Source organism: Chaetomium fimeti (genome assembly GCF_033439085.1).
Source record: "Chaetomium fimeti strain CBS 168.71 chromosome Unknown B0H64scaffold_4, whole genome shotgun sequence".
NCBI lineage: Eukaryota > Fungi > Ascomycota > Sordariomycetes > Sordariales > Chaetomiaceae > Chaetomium > Chaetomium fimeti.
In genome coordinates, this window is record NW_026944332.1 from 4315457 (window position 1) to 4329408 (window position 13952).

Here is a 13952-nt window from a genome sequence, read left to right on the forward strand (position 1 = left end):
ATGCAGCCATGTGGCGGAAAATAATGGGCGGGGGTATATTTATAGGGACGGGATTCGCGGGAAGGATATCTGTTGGGAGGGTATTTGCTGAAGCGTATTTGCGAGGATATTGGCTGGTTCGTGGATGGGATGAAGCGCCCTGTCTTATCGGGTTGGAGTTTCACGGCATCTGGGCAGCGATTGGGAGGATATCTACTTATCTGAGCGGCATCACGGCGGATGGAGGCAATCTGATTTTTCGCGTTTTTGGTTTGCACTAGGAGGGTATTCCTTGTTGAATGGCGTCTTGTACCTGGGAGGTATCAAAGGGAAGACGATAGCATCGAGAAGCAGAGCACACGCGGTCAAAAATATCATTGTTGTAGTGTGCCCAAGCGCCCAAGCTGTGTAACATGGAGCTGGTTCTCTCTGCCCTGCTCGAATTCGGGTTCAGGGGTCGACGTCACCCTGCATCCCTGGCGGGGCTTGCAGGAACACCCCACAACCCCAAGCGACCCCTCGAGAGTTTAAGACGACGCCATCATCCCAGCTCCAGCTCATTCCAACAACTGTCCATTTAATTTGCGCGTTTTCTTGACCGGCTTCCCAACTCGACAGACACACAACCCGACAGACACAACTCGACAGACACAAACCGACCCTCACCATGACCTCCCAACCCACCACCACCCCCGCGACCGACGCGCCCCCCACAACATCATCAGCACCACCCCAACAACAACCCCCAACCCCAACCACCTCAACCCTCAACCCAACAGCAACCCCCTTCCTCCCCGCCATCGCCTCCCTCCCCACCCTCGCCCCCACCGCCCAGGCCGCCACCCTCGACCTGCTCTTCGAGCCCTCTCCGGACCTGCACGCCCTCGCCCTGCCCACCATGCGCGCCCTCTCCTTCGCCTCCTACGACGACCTCATCGCGACGCTGCGCAAGCAGTTGTTGGAGATTGCGGAGGTTGTGGTGGGGGATGAGGAGGGGAGGGGCAGGTTGTATGGGGTTTTGGGGAGTCATCCTAGGTTGGGGGAGAAGAGGCCCGGGGTGGTGGTGGGGGGGTTGAGTCGGGGGGAGCAGGCGCATCTTCAGGGAGAGGAGGAGGAGTTGGGGAGGTTGAATAAAGAGTATGAGGAGAGGTTTCCGGGGTTGAGGTATGTGCTGTGGGTGAATGGGCGGGCGAGGGGGGAGGTGTTGAGGGATATGCGGGCGAGGATTGAGAGGGGGGATGTGAGGGCCGAGGAGAGGGCTGTTATTGAGGTGAGACTTTTGACGTTCTTTATTTCTTTTGCATCCGGGTTTTGTTCTCTCTGTGCGGTCTGGGGGTGGGAAACTAATATGCTGTCAATGTCTAGGCCATGTGCGATATCGCTGCGGATCGGGCGCGCAAGTTGCTGCAGAAGTCGGCCGAGGAGGCAGTGGAGAATACCAAGAGCTGAGGGTGCTGGCTAGTATAACCGAGTAAGGCGTGTTGAGTGGGCGCAAGGGATAAGTCGTGCAACGGTGGCGAGACATGGTCTCATGCTGTTTCACCGTCACGTAACCATTTGTACTACCAACGTGTAGTTTTTCCCTTTTTTCCCTATCTCAGTGATAATCAAAGAAAGATATTTCAGCATTTATACGCAGGGATAGCCACCCCACATATAGTCTTTTATATCAACTGCTAATCAATACCCTAGGTAGTCTTTGTGTGTTTATGTTAACTACCTAGATAGGAACTAACTAAAATATAATAAGATACCGAAAACAATCAATGAAATGGAAGCAAGAGCTCACTGGCTAGCGCCCCGAAGCGGGGTACATAGCCAGCTACGAAACCCATATGGGTTTGCACAATGTTAGGGTGGGGAGGGGGGCTAGAGGGGACGGGCTGGAGGGAAAGGGCTGGAGGGAAGGAGGTGGCCGAACCTTTTCGGATTCTAGGGCGACCCAGGTATTGCTCGAACCCGAGACCTCACGCGGTCGGGTACCCGAGTCACCGTGGGTGGAGGACTGCCGCCAGTGCCCATTAAGCCACTGCGTGAGGCCGACAGTCCTCGTGGAAAACATGTTTCGCAGCCGTAGTATAAGACGAGCTCACAGGCTGGCAATCAACACCTTTGAGCTCAACAACGCATCAGTCAGAAAGCAAAGCTGGAGCATTATGCCTACCAAAGCCACGGCTCATCCTTTTGTCTTGCTATTACCTCAAACCAAGGAAGCCTTCATTTGGCCAACATACTCGTCCCGCCCCCCCCCCATAAAAGCAGCCTTGTACACACGACATTCGATCCCAACGAGCTGGAGCATTAATTCACCGCCTCTTTGCGCGTCCTCATAGCCAAGATACCTATGCGCCCTTAAGAGCCACCCTAAACCCACCGTCGCGCCAGGCCCAACCAGCGGCAGACTACCTAACCAACCCCAACCCAGCAACCTCGAGACACCCCTCCCTCAACATCCCCCAGCCCAGTCGGCACCACCACCACACTCCACCACCACACCCTCGCCCCCAGCACCCGCAAGCTACCGTGCCCACCGACTACCGCGCAACACGTAGAACCCCATCCCAATCCCCATCTAGATCCTCGATATATCCCGTCCTTTCTCCCCAGATGGCGCCCGGAATCAGACCGCCAGACCGCCAGACCGCCCTCAAAAGGCCACCCCGCCGTCCGCAGCGCGGCAGACAGCCACGGCGGGTGCAGCCGCCATCCAAACGGCAGCGACAGGTAGATTAGTAACACGGCGGGTTCGATGTTGCTGGGATGGTTGGTTGTGTTGTTGTTTGGGTCGGTTGGTTTCGGTTTTCGTGTTGGGTTTGATGTTGGCGGACTGTCCGGCGGGGAAGCCGCGTAGTGCGCGAAGCAGGAGAGCACTGACGCTGGGCTGATACCCGGCGGTTGGATTGGCGTGGTAAAGAGGTTGGGCCTGGGTGGCGGGTTAGTATCTATATTGTCATGGTAGAGAGGTGGGATACGGCGTCTAGAATGGGGGAGGGCGTGTACCATCGGGAGGGGGTCCATCTCGCCGCGTGGCGGGTGGACTCAAAGATCCAGATTGTGAGGAAGATGGCGTCGTCTGTCAGAAAAGAACTGAGATGTCGGCGGGGGGTGAGTCGGCGTTGTAGACGGAGGGCAAGAAGAAGATGTTGGCGACGAGGGGGGAATTATCGAGGCTGGTGAGATTGTAGAAGGAGGTTAGGACGCGAACGAAGCCGGGGGGCAGCACCAAGTTAGCACCACTTTGGCCCAGGGACTAGTCCATTCCCCGGCAGGTTCCACGTTTATTGTTTGCGTGGCCGAGGAGCGGCAGAGCTTAAATTGCACGCTTTAATTTGCTATCTCTTAGGCCGCCACCCTGAGATTTAGCCTCGGCCACAGTGTCGGCACTGGGCTGGGAATGGCTGCTTTCAGAGGCCCTCTGACATTGAGTCGGCCAGTGTGAGGGATGGGTTACAGCGGTGTAGTGTGAAGAGAAACAGCGGATTCCTATCAGATGTGCACTAGATAACTACTCGGCAACTTGGTCAACTATGACTCGAGGGTTGCTGTTGTGGCGGGGTGAGCAATAGCTGAAAAAGAACGAGAATGGCCAAGTGAGAAACATGACGAGACATGGATCGGCATAAACACGCTCGGAGTTGCTTAGCTGCTCTCAGAGTCAAATCACGACTGACTGACACCTCGCCCAATGTCTCGCAACTCGGAAACCGCGCAAGCTAAACCTCCAATCCTCATCCGTGATGGCTTCCATCCAGAATCCTGTTTCCACGTCTGCTGCTTGAAAACAAACCAGGGCTAGTAATATTTTATCGGTATCAGTACCGGTCTATCGTTCCAATCTCGTTCACTGCTGAGAAGGGAAAGGTCCAGGCCCTCATCAAGGCTGAGCCCAAGTCGGCGCCTAGTCTGGCAGAGCTGATGACTGGCAACACTCTGGGTGCACTCCTAGACTGGGAAGCGGAGACAACGCCGCCGCGCAACACGGCCTCCGCGCCTACCTGCACCGCCCGCTGCCTCTGCCTGTTTTGGCCGGCGCTGAGAAAAGGGGGTAGGGGGGATCGGGCCAGGCTGCTACCCCCGCTCGATGAGCTGGTCAGCATCACCCGCCGGATTGGCTCGCGGCCGGATTTGTCTGTTATTGACGATATGTGGATGCCACGCCCGTGGAGAAGGTGGCTGAGGATGTGAGTGAGGGTGGGACGGAGGACGCGGCGGTGGTACAGGCTGTGAAAGACGAAGCGCAGAACCGGCTCCCTATGGCGGAATCTGGGCAGGTGGAGGAGGGGGATGACCTGCTGCGGGCGTTGCCGACTATGGACACGTTGGTTTGGTTTGGGGAGGCGAAGAACGCTGGGTTTGGTCAGTTTATGACTGCTCAGGGCTATGTTATTAGCTCACGGGAGGGGGGGATTGCCAACAGGCGTTGACTTTGGGGTCTGCTCGGGGGCTGGGAGGTCACGGTGTTGGAAGGTAAGAAATGAGCAAGGGGAGTTTTCTTGCTGCCACCCCGACAGTGGAAAGACGAACGCCCCGAGCCATTCCCTCCCGTACTGCACGCGAGCCTGGCTGCTAGGACTGGCTCATCGCAAGGCCCTTGACCCGAGTTGCCCCAATACGCCTCTACACAATACGGAGGGCGGGTCTCGCCACCTCCTTTCCGTCTGCGACATATCCGCGCTCCTCCGAACACAGGTTGAAAAGGACCTCGATGACGGTTGCCGGTACCTTGATATGTACGGCATGTTCGGCGCTATCGGGGCCTTGTTCAAGATGACTTTGGCGGGGTACGGGTACACATTCGTCGCCAAAGGCGTTCAAGAGGTTGATAACGATGCTCTCAAAAGAGAATCTGAGGTATATCCTGGATTCATTCATTTTCAGGGGCGCTTCATACCGGTATACCTGGGCATGATGGACCTCGTTCAGCCGTACGGGCTCACCAGCGGCGCCATGTAACCAGAATGATGCTCATGTCATGGGCCGGTTGGAGCTTACGTGGGCGCAAGCCAGAGGGGGTGGACGTGTATACGGCGGTGCACAAGGCTGTGTCAACGTTGGAAGGAGCTGGGTTGCACCACGATGACATTCGGCCGGCCAACCATGTCTGGAACGAGGAAGTTGGAGGCGTGATGGTGATCGATTTTTATACAGCGTTTGTTATACCGAAGAGATCGGCGGATTCAGGTCTGGAACAAGAGACGAAGAGAGTCCGGTGTTAGTTTAGCATCAAAGTAATTGTCACTTCCCAAATCTCTTTCAAGCCGACGACCGTCCCAGTTAATACACGCCCCGATCAACACCCTATAGCGGGGGCGTATCGTTAAACTCATCCAGCAACCCCGGCGGCACCCGGATACCGGCGATGCCCACCTCCTCAAGCCACTCCCTTACCTCCCTCTCTTCCTCCGCGCTCACATCAACATGCGCTGCGCCCACATTCTCCTCCAAATACCTAACATTCTTCGTCCCCGGAATCGGAATCACATCACCCCCCTGCGCCATCAGCCAGGCAATAGTCAGCTGCCCCGGCGTGCACCCCTTGCGCGCAGCCATCTCCTTAAATCGATCGACGAGCAGCAAATTCTTCGCGAAGTTCTCGCTGTTGAAGCGCGGCAACAGCCGGCGGATGTCGGCCGGCTCGAAGTCGTCGGGCGACCGGAGCTGGCCGGTCATGATGCCGCGGCCGAGCGGCGCGTACGCAAAGACCGAGATGCCCAGCTCGCGGCAGGTCTGCAGCGCGTCGTCGCTCTCGGGCCCTTCGATCTCGAGCGCCCAGGGTGAGTACTCTACTTGGTAGGCGGCTATGGGGGCGATGGCGCATGCGCGGCGGAGGGTGGCGGCGGAGCAGGCGGATATGCCGATGTGCTTGATCTTGCCTTCTCTGTGCGGGTTTGGTGTTGGTTTCAGGTTGGTTAGGAAGAGAGAGGAAGGGGGGGCACATACTGCTGCAGCTTGACTAGCTCCGCCATGGTCTTCTCGATGGGCGTCTTGCTGTCCACGCGGTGGATGTAATACAGATCGATGCACGCCACCCCCAATCTCTTCAGACTCTTCTCGCACTGCCCCCGGCAGTACTCGGGCGAGCCGTCGATCAGTATACCGCGGCTCCCATCTTCACGGACCCCCAACGTGAGCCCGAACTTGGTGGCCAGGAAAATATCGGCGCGGCGGTCCGGGTGGCGCGCGAACCACTTGCCGAGCAGGTCCTCGCTGTCGCCGTACATGTCGGCCGAGTCCCAGTTGGTGCAGCCCAGCTCCCAGGCCCGGTCCAGCAGCTTGAACCGGTCTTCGTCGGAGCTGTGAGGTGAATAGGTCAGCTAATGTCACATGGGCGAAGAGAGTGCAGGTCTTGCTCGCTCACCCAACCGAGCCGTACGCCGTGCTTAGGCCCATCAACCCGAAGCCGATGGCCGTGACCTCGGGCCCATTCTTGCCCAGCTTACGGGTCGGGAGCTTTACAGGTGGCGCCATCTTTCTTTTACTGCCTAGATAGGTATTGTGAAAGTCGACACGTCAAGGAGGCGGAGGCGACAAGGCCAGCGGTTTATAAGAAGCTCGGAAGCAAATCTACGTGTGTTGTTCGGATAAGCATATCCCAAGACACCGGTTAATTCGGTATCATCCCTGGGACCGCCCATTCCAGCCACTAATATGCGCCCATGTTGCGGTCCGGGTGCGGGGGCGGCGCTAGACGTTTAGAACAAACTCCGCATGAACGCCTCTTACCAGAGTGTTCAAGTTGTTGAGACACTAACTATGGAGTACCCTGCATCCAGTGCTTGACGCGGTTGACAAGGGGCAGTGGTCCAAGGTTCAGCAAGCGCCACTGCGCCAGTTGCGGTCAGTTTCCATGAACGGAACACTCTGCGTTGATCGGGGTTCAGGTATGTCGTTATGTCAGACATCATGTCCGTCATTCAACCCGGCAGGATTTGTATGGTGGTCAGATCAAGGGCTCAGTTCGCTGACTGCGTGTTCTGACAATCAACCTGAGCAGGGCGAAGTCTCTGTGAGCGGATCTGTGGGCAGATCTGTACGACTTTCCCAATCAGATCCTCGTGCTCCATTCCCATGTAACCTTGCCGTCACCCGGGCCTCCGTCATTGGCCATCACATTGCCTGAGCACAGCACAGGCAGACTCTCTCCCAGCAGCCACGATGCCATCCGTTTGGCTCTCGATTTTCGACATTTTCTTTGGCTTGGCTCGCCAAGAGCTGAAGCCGACTGTCTAATCCCAATGAGCCCCTAGCGTGACGCGTTGTCGATCTCGCCAGCCTTTTATCTCAGCCCCGAGTGATGAGTTAGCCGGAGTCATACTGGCGCCGAGTTTACCGCTGACGACCTGCAGAAGGGCGGTCATGAGGCGGCCAACGAGGCAGCGAGAAGGCTTGACGCATGCCATTTAAGACCAACGGCCTTCGCTTGTCGACCCGCATTGTTCTTGTCGTCTGTACCTTGTTTTAACCGAGGGGCAAAGACACGACGACGATCGAGGAACGAAAACTTCGACGGCCCAACCTTCACAATGGCAACCCCCTTGGACCCACAGCATCCCCATGCAGCCCGGCATGGTCTGCCAAAGCGTCTTGTTCTGTGCTGCGATGGGACCTGGATGGACTCCTTGGGCATAAAAGGGTGAGTGATTTCTTTGCAGGTTAACCTGACCACCTCAAACTGACAAAACAAAGCGAGCCACCATCCAACGTCACCCGCATTTCGCGCGTTTTTCGTCGGACCTGCAGCGATGGCACACACCAGGTCATCAACTACTTCCCCGGTGTCGGCACTGCCAACCCCATCGACCGTTTTATGGGCGGCGCGTTCGGTATGGGCCTCGACCAGGTGCGTCTCTCCCCCCTCGTGCGCCTCGTCTAGAACGACGGCTAATGGCCGCAGGACATTCGCGAGGTGTACAACTTTATTTGCGCCAACTACGTCGACGGCGATGATATTATATTGATAGGATTCTCCCGCGGCGCGTTTACGGCCCGCTCTGTTGCTGATTTGATCGCTTCCATCGGCTTGCTTACCCCTGAGGGTTTGGATCATTTCCCTGCCATCTTTGACGACTACGAGAACATGGCCAACACGGGCCGCGATGGAGACTATTACGTTGTTCCCAGACTGCCCGAGTATGATGGCTCGCACGGGCAAGCCAAGATCGACTGGGAGGCAGCCCGTATGCGCAAGTACAAGCGTGGCTTGAGAGAGGTTGGTTTCCGCGTCCGTGGAAGAGGCGCATATGCTAAACCAGCGCAGTTGAAATACACACGCGACACATACCATGACGGTGTGACCGAGATCAAGATCAAAGCTCTCGCCGTCTGGGATACGGTGGGCACACTCGGGATACCGCCTGCCCCTGTGATAGGTGTCCGTGGATCGGCCGACCAATAAGTGCCCCTACCCCTGAGATGCGAAAGGGTAAACACTAACAACTTTGCACATGGACGTTCACCAATACACAAATCTCCAACATGGTGGAGAACGCGTTCCAAGCGCTCGCCCTCGACGAACCGCGGTATGCCTTCCGCCCATCTCTGTGGGAGCGCCTCCCCGGGAGTGCCACCAACTTGAAGCAGGTCTGGTTCCCCGGGAACCACGGCAACGTCGGTGGCGGTTGGCACGACCAGCAGATCTCCGACATCACCCTGGCTTGTTTGTTTCTCCCCCGTCCTCTTGTTCCCGGCCTATAGCCCCCTAACCAAGTTTCACACTCCCAGGGATGTGCGACCAGCTCTCCACCCTCGGCCTCGAGTTCAACTACACCCGCCTGACCACCCTCTTCCACGAGACCCTCCGCTTCTCCGCCGCCCACCCCTTCCCCTACGCCCCCGGCGGCAGCGGCAACGGCCGGTCCCTTCTACCCTCCATCCCCAAACTCCCCGTCGACTCCCTCAAACGCTCCCTCAGCAAGCTCCTCCGCGGCAGCAGCAGCAAACGCAACCCTACCACCTCCGCCAAACCCCCCACCACAACTACCACCAGCACCACCAACGGCCCTCTCCCCTGGGCCCACCCCCCCATCTTCAACCCCCCCAACCCCTACCCCACCACCCGCGACAGCACCGAATGCACCCTGCGCGTCGGCCCCTCCCACCCGCTCGCCTGCTTCTCCCCCACCCACACCCACACCCCCTCCAGTCCGCCCCACCACCACAACCCCCACCACAACCCCCTCCCCAACCCACTAACCCTCCTACAGCACGGCGCCCGCCCCTGGTCCTTGGGAACCATCCGCGCGCCCACCAGCACGCTGACCACCATGGCGGGCAAGACGGTCCGGCGCCCGGGCCGCGTGCTGCGCGTGGACGAGACGACCAACGAGGACACGTCCGAGCCGCTGGTGGGTACCTGCGAGCGGGTGCATGCCTGTGTGCGGGTCAGGCTGGTTTGTGGCGGGTTGGGGTTGGATGAGGGGGCGGTGTGGGGGTGTGAGGCGTTGACGGGGCGGGGGGATGGGGTGGCTCTCTCTAATGGTGCTGGTATTGGTAAGGGGAGGGGGAAGGTCGGGGGGTTGTGGAGGTTGGAGAGGGGGGGTGCGCTTGGGGAGAGGGAGGAGAAGGCTGTTAGGGAGGGGTTGCAGAGGGGGCCGAGGGAGGTTAGGTTGGGACGGCGGAGGGATGGGAGTGCTGCTGGTGCTGGGGGGGCTGGGAAGGAGTATCCCGTGGATGTGCTGTATCCGGTGGGGGAGGAGGATCATTTGTGGCGGTGGGCGTGGGAGGGCAAGGTGGAGGGGGAGGGGCAGACGCGGGTGCCGCAGGTGTTGGCGCTGCCGGAGGAGCCGTTGGTGGGATACTGGGAGCGGTATCTGTTGAAGCTGATGATTGGGGAGGTGGATGTGTGGAAGTTTGCGCAGCGAGGGCTTCAGGGGTACTAGTAATCAGGAGGTGGGAGAGGTTAACTAGAGTTGTTGTTCCGGGCGTGAGCTCTATGAGGGGTGCAAGTGGAATAATGCTAATATTGACGTGGGAAAGTCGACCTTAGAATGTTCTATAGACTCAGCCGAATATCTACTGCGGTATGGGCAGTGTAAATAAGCTGCTAGTTATTACCTAGTCTATCCCACGGCGTACGACTTCAAACTGCTACCACTTGGGCCTAGATACAGATATTTGCTTTCTCATCAAGCTGGACAAGTGACGGCCACTCTCCTCTCATATTGCTGGACATACTGTAACCTGGGTCTTGGTTGTACATACACCTGTGTTCTTTTATCGTGAGAAAGAAAAGGGTCGGGGGTTGTTCGAATGCCAACAATGATATTGTACCACCACAAAACCACGACTCACGTAGTATATAACACATCTAAAGGGCTTAAAGAGCGCGTACTTAGGTAGCCGTCGCCATAACTCCATTTACTGCCCCCCAGTACGCTCCAAACGCACCCACCGCAAATATGAATGACCGAAACCAGAACCCCTTAGACGACTGGTCTAGTGATTTCTATTTCTCGCCGCCCGGCTCACCAAGCTCATTCCGCTCTGCCAAAGAGTGCTTGGGCTCGGAACCCAACCCGGACGAGGTGACCTTCAACTACGTAACATACAACATTGAAGACCTCAAGCGCAACAAGCCCACCCCCTCAAAGGCTGACCCCCTCTCAGGGAGTTTTGACCCCGACGCGGCCCGGCTGATTATCTCTCCCGCCACTTTCGAGGACTCCCCGCGGGATCCCACACGGCACACAACCGCCGGCCCGGCAGTCGTGGGCAAAGAACCCGAATGGGAATGGATCTCCACGCCCGACGGTCGGAGCGGGGAGGGTCTGGGGAGCGAGGAGTGGGAAGTGCGGGACGTGACGCCCCGAGAGAGCTGGGAGCTGCGGACCCTACATCCCGCGACGAGAACGCGCTATCGCCGGCGGTCTTTCGAGCTCGATTACGGCGTTGGGGAGGTAAGATGCAAGACGCCCGAGGAAGTGGAAGACGACTACGTTGTCCCGCGGGGCATCGAGTCCGATGCGGTTGGGCACCCGCGTGCGTCTATCTCGGGGAGGAGGCTGCCGCTGGTGATCAACACGGGAGTGATCAGCACGACCCCTCCCGGTAGCCCTCCGAATGTTAAAAAGGAGTGGTGGCTGCAGTAGTCGACTTGGGGTGGGTATATTTGAACCGCATCGGCTTCTTCCCGGGCTGCAACGTATCTCTGACCCGCAGGGCGTATTCGAGCCTGCTCAAGTTATCCCGCCTGACAAAATGAAACGTAATCTATTTCTTTTGAACATGAAAACCGTGAGTTGTAGTGTGAAATGTGTGTCGATCGCCCGGTCTCATGAGTCTAAGGGCAGAGATGAGTACTGGTCTGGACTGTAAGCCCGCCATCACCACATGGTGTTTTTAGTAATTATGGTTGCGGACTTCGGGCCGAGTAATAACAAAAGAAGGGGATCAGGAGGCTATTGGGCTAGTCATAACCAACCGTTGAGCTCATGCTAGCGCTATTAAAGTTGGTCCGTGGTGTGACAGAACGCAGGCCAACCTGGTCGCCACAACACCATACCCCTGTGAGTCCGGGGAGACCGAGACATGGAATACAACTATCGGGCCGAACCACCATCGTCTTACACCGAATGAGGTTGAAAGCAAACAAACGACGAGTGAACTGGAGAACTCGATGCGGACACGCCGAGAAGAAGGCTTGCCTGGGCGGCGTTGGCCGTCGAATGAGTTATAGCCCGATATTCTTCGGAGGTTCCCGCTTCTGGAGATGTAGTTTGACGGCCGGTCGATCATGTTTGCTTGTCCGAAGCCAAGGAGGCTGACCGGTTCGGGGCTCGCGGTCAACGGCTTGGTAGCGAGCTAGAACTAATAACTCGAACCGTCAGAAGCCAAGAACCGCCCATGGATCAATAACTATGGCCGTCGGCATACTTAGGGGGTAGTTATTGAATCCGAGACATGAGCGGCGCACTGTAAACATGCAATGTGCCCCATGTGGGACCATATCCAAGACCATGGCCACGGTACATGTAACGGCCAAGACAAACGGATGATGTTCATGAGCAGTACAATACTAAGAAACGGTAAGCGAGGACATGGTTTCACTTCCAAGGTTCGTAGACGGCTGTCCAACAGGACGGTGCCCGACGATGATTTTAGAAAAAGTGTTCTATCAACGCAGACCTCTATTTTCCCATCCGTCCCGTGTCTATCCATCCGTTTTTCTATCGCCGTGACATTACCACCCTCCCAAGGCTCCGAACCCCCGCGCCCACTAGTAATCCTTTCAATATCCTACACGAACCAGTCTGGATACAAAACCTAAGCAAGAACGGCGGCGACACCAGCCACCAGGGCAAGCAGGCTGCCGCCCTGGACAACCATGCCAGTGGGGGCAGCCCCGGCGTCGCTGGTGCTAGAGGTGGCAGACTCGGTCTCGGTGCCGGTGCTCTCAGCGGCAGTGCCAGTAGAGGTGGTCAAGGTGGTGCCAGTTGAGGTGACAGTGGTGTCGGAGCCGGTGCTGGTAAAGGTCTGAGTCAAGGTCTTGACGGTGGTGGTGAGGGCCGCAGACGATGACACCGAAACCGATGTGGCGGAGGAAGCCGAAGAAGACGTCTTCTCGTCATCGTCCTCATCGTCGCTGTCCGAGGCCGAGGCCTTGACCTCGAACTGCTCCGACTGGGCGAGGATGCCTGTGTTCTGGGTCTCGGTGCTCGCAAAGTTGAACTGGTAGCCGGCATCGGAGGGGACGTCCTTCTCCGAGACCTTGAAGCTGCCGGCAGACAAGTCGATCTCGCCGAGGTCCTTGCTGAAGGGGGTGTGGCCGGAGGCCATGTTGACCAGCACGAGGTGGGCCTTGGACGGGTCGGTGTTGACGGTGGACCACTTGACAGTGACGCCCTCGGAGGGATCAACAACGTCGTTCTTGGACGGAGAGGTGATCTTGATGGCGTAGAGCGGGGCGGCAAGGGCCAGGAGGGTAACGAATTGGGCACGCATTTTGGCGGTTTCTTTTCTGGTGGCTTAAGCAAAGTTTGATATTTTCGAGTAACGACTGATATGTCCGATTTGACGATGAGCGAGTGACAAGAAGCGAGTGTGATTGTGACGAGGCCAAGATGAGAGGACCGGCGTAAAGAGTGCGAACAAGCTTTATGAAGGAAACGGGCAAAACCCAATACGAGATCCGTGTCCCGGCGGTCCGGCATGAAGCGTTGCGACTCCACCATCGCCATGCGAGAAAAGCCAAACATCTCCACCGCCGCAGCGTTCCAGCCCTGGCCACGATACTTGCCCGCCTTGACCGATGGCTACGCGACAACACATGGGAGAGGTCGGCACACAGGTAGCAGCGACCCGGCACCATGCTAGTAATTACCGTCTCATGGGCGAAGCTTCACTCCATTTTGGGTTCCTGCAGGAATCGTTGAGATGGTTGACTTGGCTCTGATGGCGCGCGAGTCAACGCCCCCGAGTCGCGCCGTGCCCGGCGGGTTTCACATGGTGCATGCTTGTTCTGGTGGCGCTCGCGTGCGGATGCGATGACCTTTGCCGTATGGCGTGGAATCGGCCTCGTATCTGGGAAACAGGGGACAACTATCTGCTCCCTAAGAGGCAAATGCGTCATGCCAGAACCCAGTTGGGATACCAGCACACTCAGCCCGGCATGATGGGACTCCACCAGCCCAAACCGGGAACTGGTCACCCGTTCGTGTTTGCTTGACGAATGACGAGACCCTCACCCTCAGCCCTCGAATGTTCACAGTTTAACGTTCAACGTCCAGCCTTTGAACCCCAACTGTCAACCGTCAACGTTGGCTCTTTGTATTACCGATTTGTCTGTTCACCATGTCGTGTTACGCACCGAACAGTTCGGGGTGTCATGTCGGAACGGGAGCCGAGTGGCAATAGAAAAGGTGGCTTGCAGGAGTTCTCAAGTCTGGGACAAACCATAAGACGACGGCGTCGGCTCTGCTAGTTAGCGCGAAGATATCGTTTCGTTCTTCACCCCCCGAATGCGCCCGTGGTGTGGT

The 13952-nt window shown here is 57.5% G+C and overlaps 6 protein-coding genes across 6 annotated transcripts; 4 read left to right on the plus strand and 2 right to left on the minus strand.

The window, feature by feature from the left end:
• Window positions 1–646: 646 nt before the first annotated feature.
• B0H64DRAFT_442795 (OHCU decarboxylase-domain-containing protein) lies at window positions 647–1428 on the plus strand (the record flags this gene model as incomplete). Its single annotated transcript, XM_062806667.1, has 2 exons — window positions 647–1249; window positions 1345–1428. 2 exons carry the CDS (start codon window positions 647–649, stop codon window positions 1426–1428), a joined length of 687 nt encoding a protein of 228 aa, XP_062660000.1.
• A 2078-nt stretch (window positions 1429–3506) lies between these two features.
• B0H64DRAFT_374568 (uncharacterized protein) lies at window positions 3507–4932 on the plus strand (the record flags this gene model as incomplete). Its single annotated transcript, XM_062802347.1, has 3 exons — window positions 3507–3534; window positions 3770–4160; window positions 4491–4932. 3 exons carry the CDS (start codon window positions 3507–3509, stop codon window positions 4930–4932), a joined length of 861 nt encoding a protein of 286 aa, XP_062660001.1.
• A 43-nt stretch (window positions 4933–4975) lies between these two features.
• On the minus strand, window positions 4976–6593 carry B0H64DRAFT_398388 (NADP-dependent oxidoreductase domain-containing protein). The gene is made up of 3 exons (XM_062803948.1): window positions 6338–6593; window positions 5920–6273; window positions 4976–5857 (listed from the first exon to the last, which is right to left on the minus strand). The coding sequence occupies exons 1-3, from the start codon at window positions 6445–6447 to the stop codon at window positions 5278–5280; spliced, it is 1044 nt and encodes a 347-aa protein (XP_062660002.1). The 5' UTR covers window positions 6448–6593; the 3' UTR covers window positions 4976–5277.
• A 489-nt stretch (window positions 6594–7082) lies between these two features.
• B0H64DRAFT_461760 (uncharacterized protein) lies at window positions 7083–10062 on the plus strand. Its single transcript, XM_062807519.1, has 6 exons — window positions 7083–7612; window positions 7666–7819; window positions 7874–8188; window positions 8237–8370; window positions 8424–8635; window positions 8701–10062. The coding sequence occupies exons 1-6, from the start codon at window positions 7503–7505 to the stop codon at window positions 9855–9857; spliced, it is 2082 nt and encodes a 693-aa protein (XP_062660003.1). The 5' UTR covers window positions 7083–7502; the 3' UTR covers window positions 9858–10062.
• A 151-nt stretch (window positions 10063–10213) lies between these two features.
• B0H64DRAFT_171206 (uncharacterized protein) lies at window positions 10214–11237 on the plus strand. The gene has a single exon (XM_062798764.1). The coding sequence runs from the start codon at window positions 10377–10379 to the stop codon at window positions 11064–11066; it is 690 nt and encodes a 229-aa protein (XP_062660004.1). The 5' UTR covers window positions 10214–10376; the 3' UTR covers window positions 11067–11237.
• A 794-nt stretch (window positions 11238–12031) lies between these two features.
• Window positions 12032–12918, minus strand: B0H64DRAFT_461762 (Ser-Thr-rich glycosyl-phosphatidyl-inositol-anchored membrane family-domain-containing protein; the record flags this gene model as incomplete). Its single annotated transcript, XM_062807520.1, has 1 exon — window positions 12032–12918. The coding sequence occupies one exon, from the start codon at window positions 12916–12918 to the stop codon at window positions 12241–12243; it is 678 nt and encodes a 225-aa protein (XP_062660005.1). The 3' UTR covers window positions 12032–12240.
• Window positions 12919–13952: the final 1034 nt, after the last annotated feature.

Excerpts from the sequence above, each read along its gene's own strand:
- B0H64DRAFT_171206 (XM_062798764.1), top strand. The coding sequence starts at position 10,377 with ATGAATGACCGAAACCAGAACCCCTTAGACGACTGGTCTAGTGATTTC.
- B0H64DRAFT_398388 (XM_062803948.1), bottom strand. The coding sequence starts at position 6,447 with ATGGCGCCACCTGTAAAGCTCCCGACCCGTAAGCTGGGCAAGAATGGG. Across the intron at positions 6,274-6,337 it reads ACGGCGTACGGCTCGGTTGG|CTCCGACGAAGACCGGTTCA; the intron begins GTGAGCGAGCAA and ends TTCACCTCACAG. Across the intron at positions 5,858-5,919 it reads GAGCTAGTCAAGCTGCAGCA|AGAAGGCAAGATCAAGCACA; the intron begins GTATGTGCCCCC and ends AAACCCGCACAG.
- B0H64DRAFT_461760 (XM_062807519.1), top strand. The coding sequence starts at position 7,503 with ATGGCAACCCCCTTGGACCCACAGCATCCCCATGCAGCCCGGCATGGT. Across the intron at positions 7,613-7,665 it reads GACTCCTTGGGCATAAAAGG|CGAGCCACCATCCAACGTCA; the intron begins GTGAGTGATTTC and ends GACAAAACAAAG. Across the intron at positions 8,189-8,236 it reads ACAAGCGTGGCTTGAGAGAG|TTGAAATACACACGCGACAC; the intron begins GTTGGTTTCCGC and ends AAACCAGCGCAG.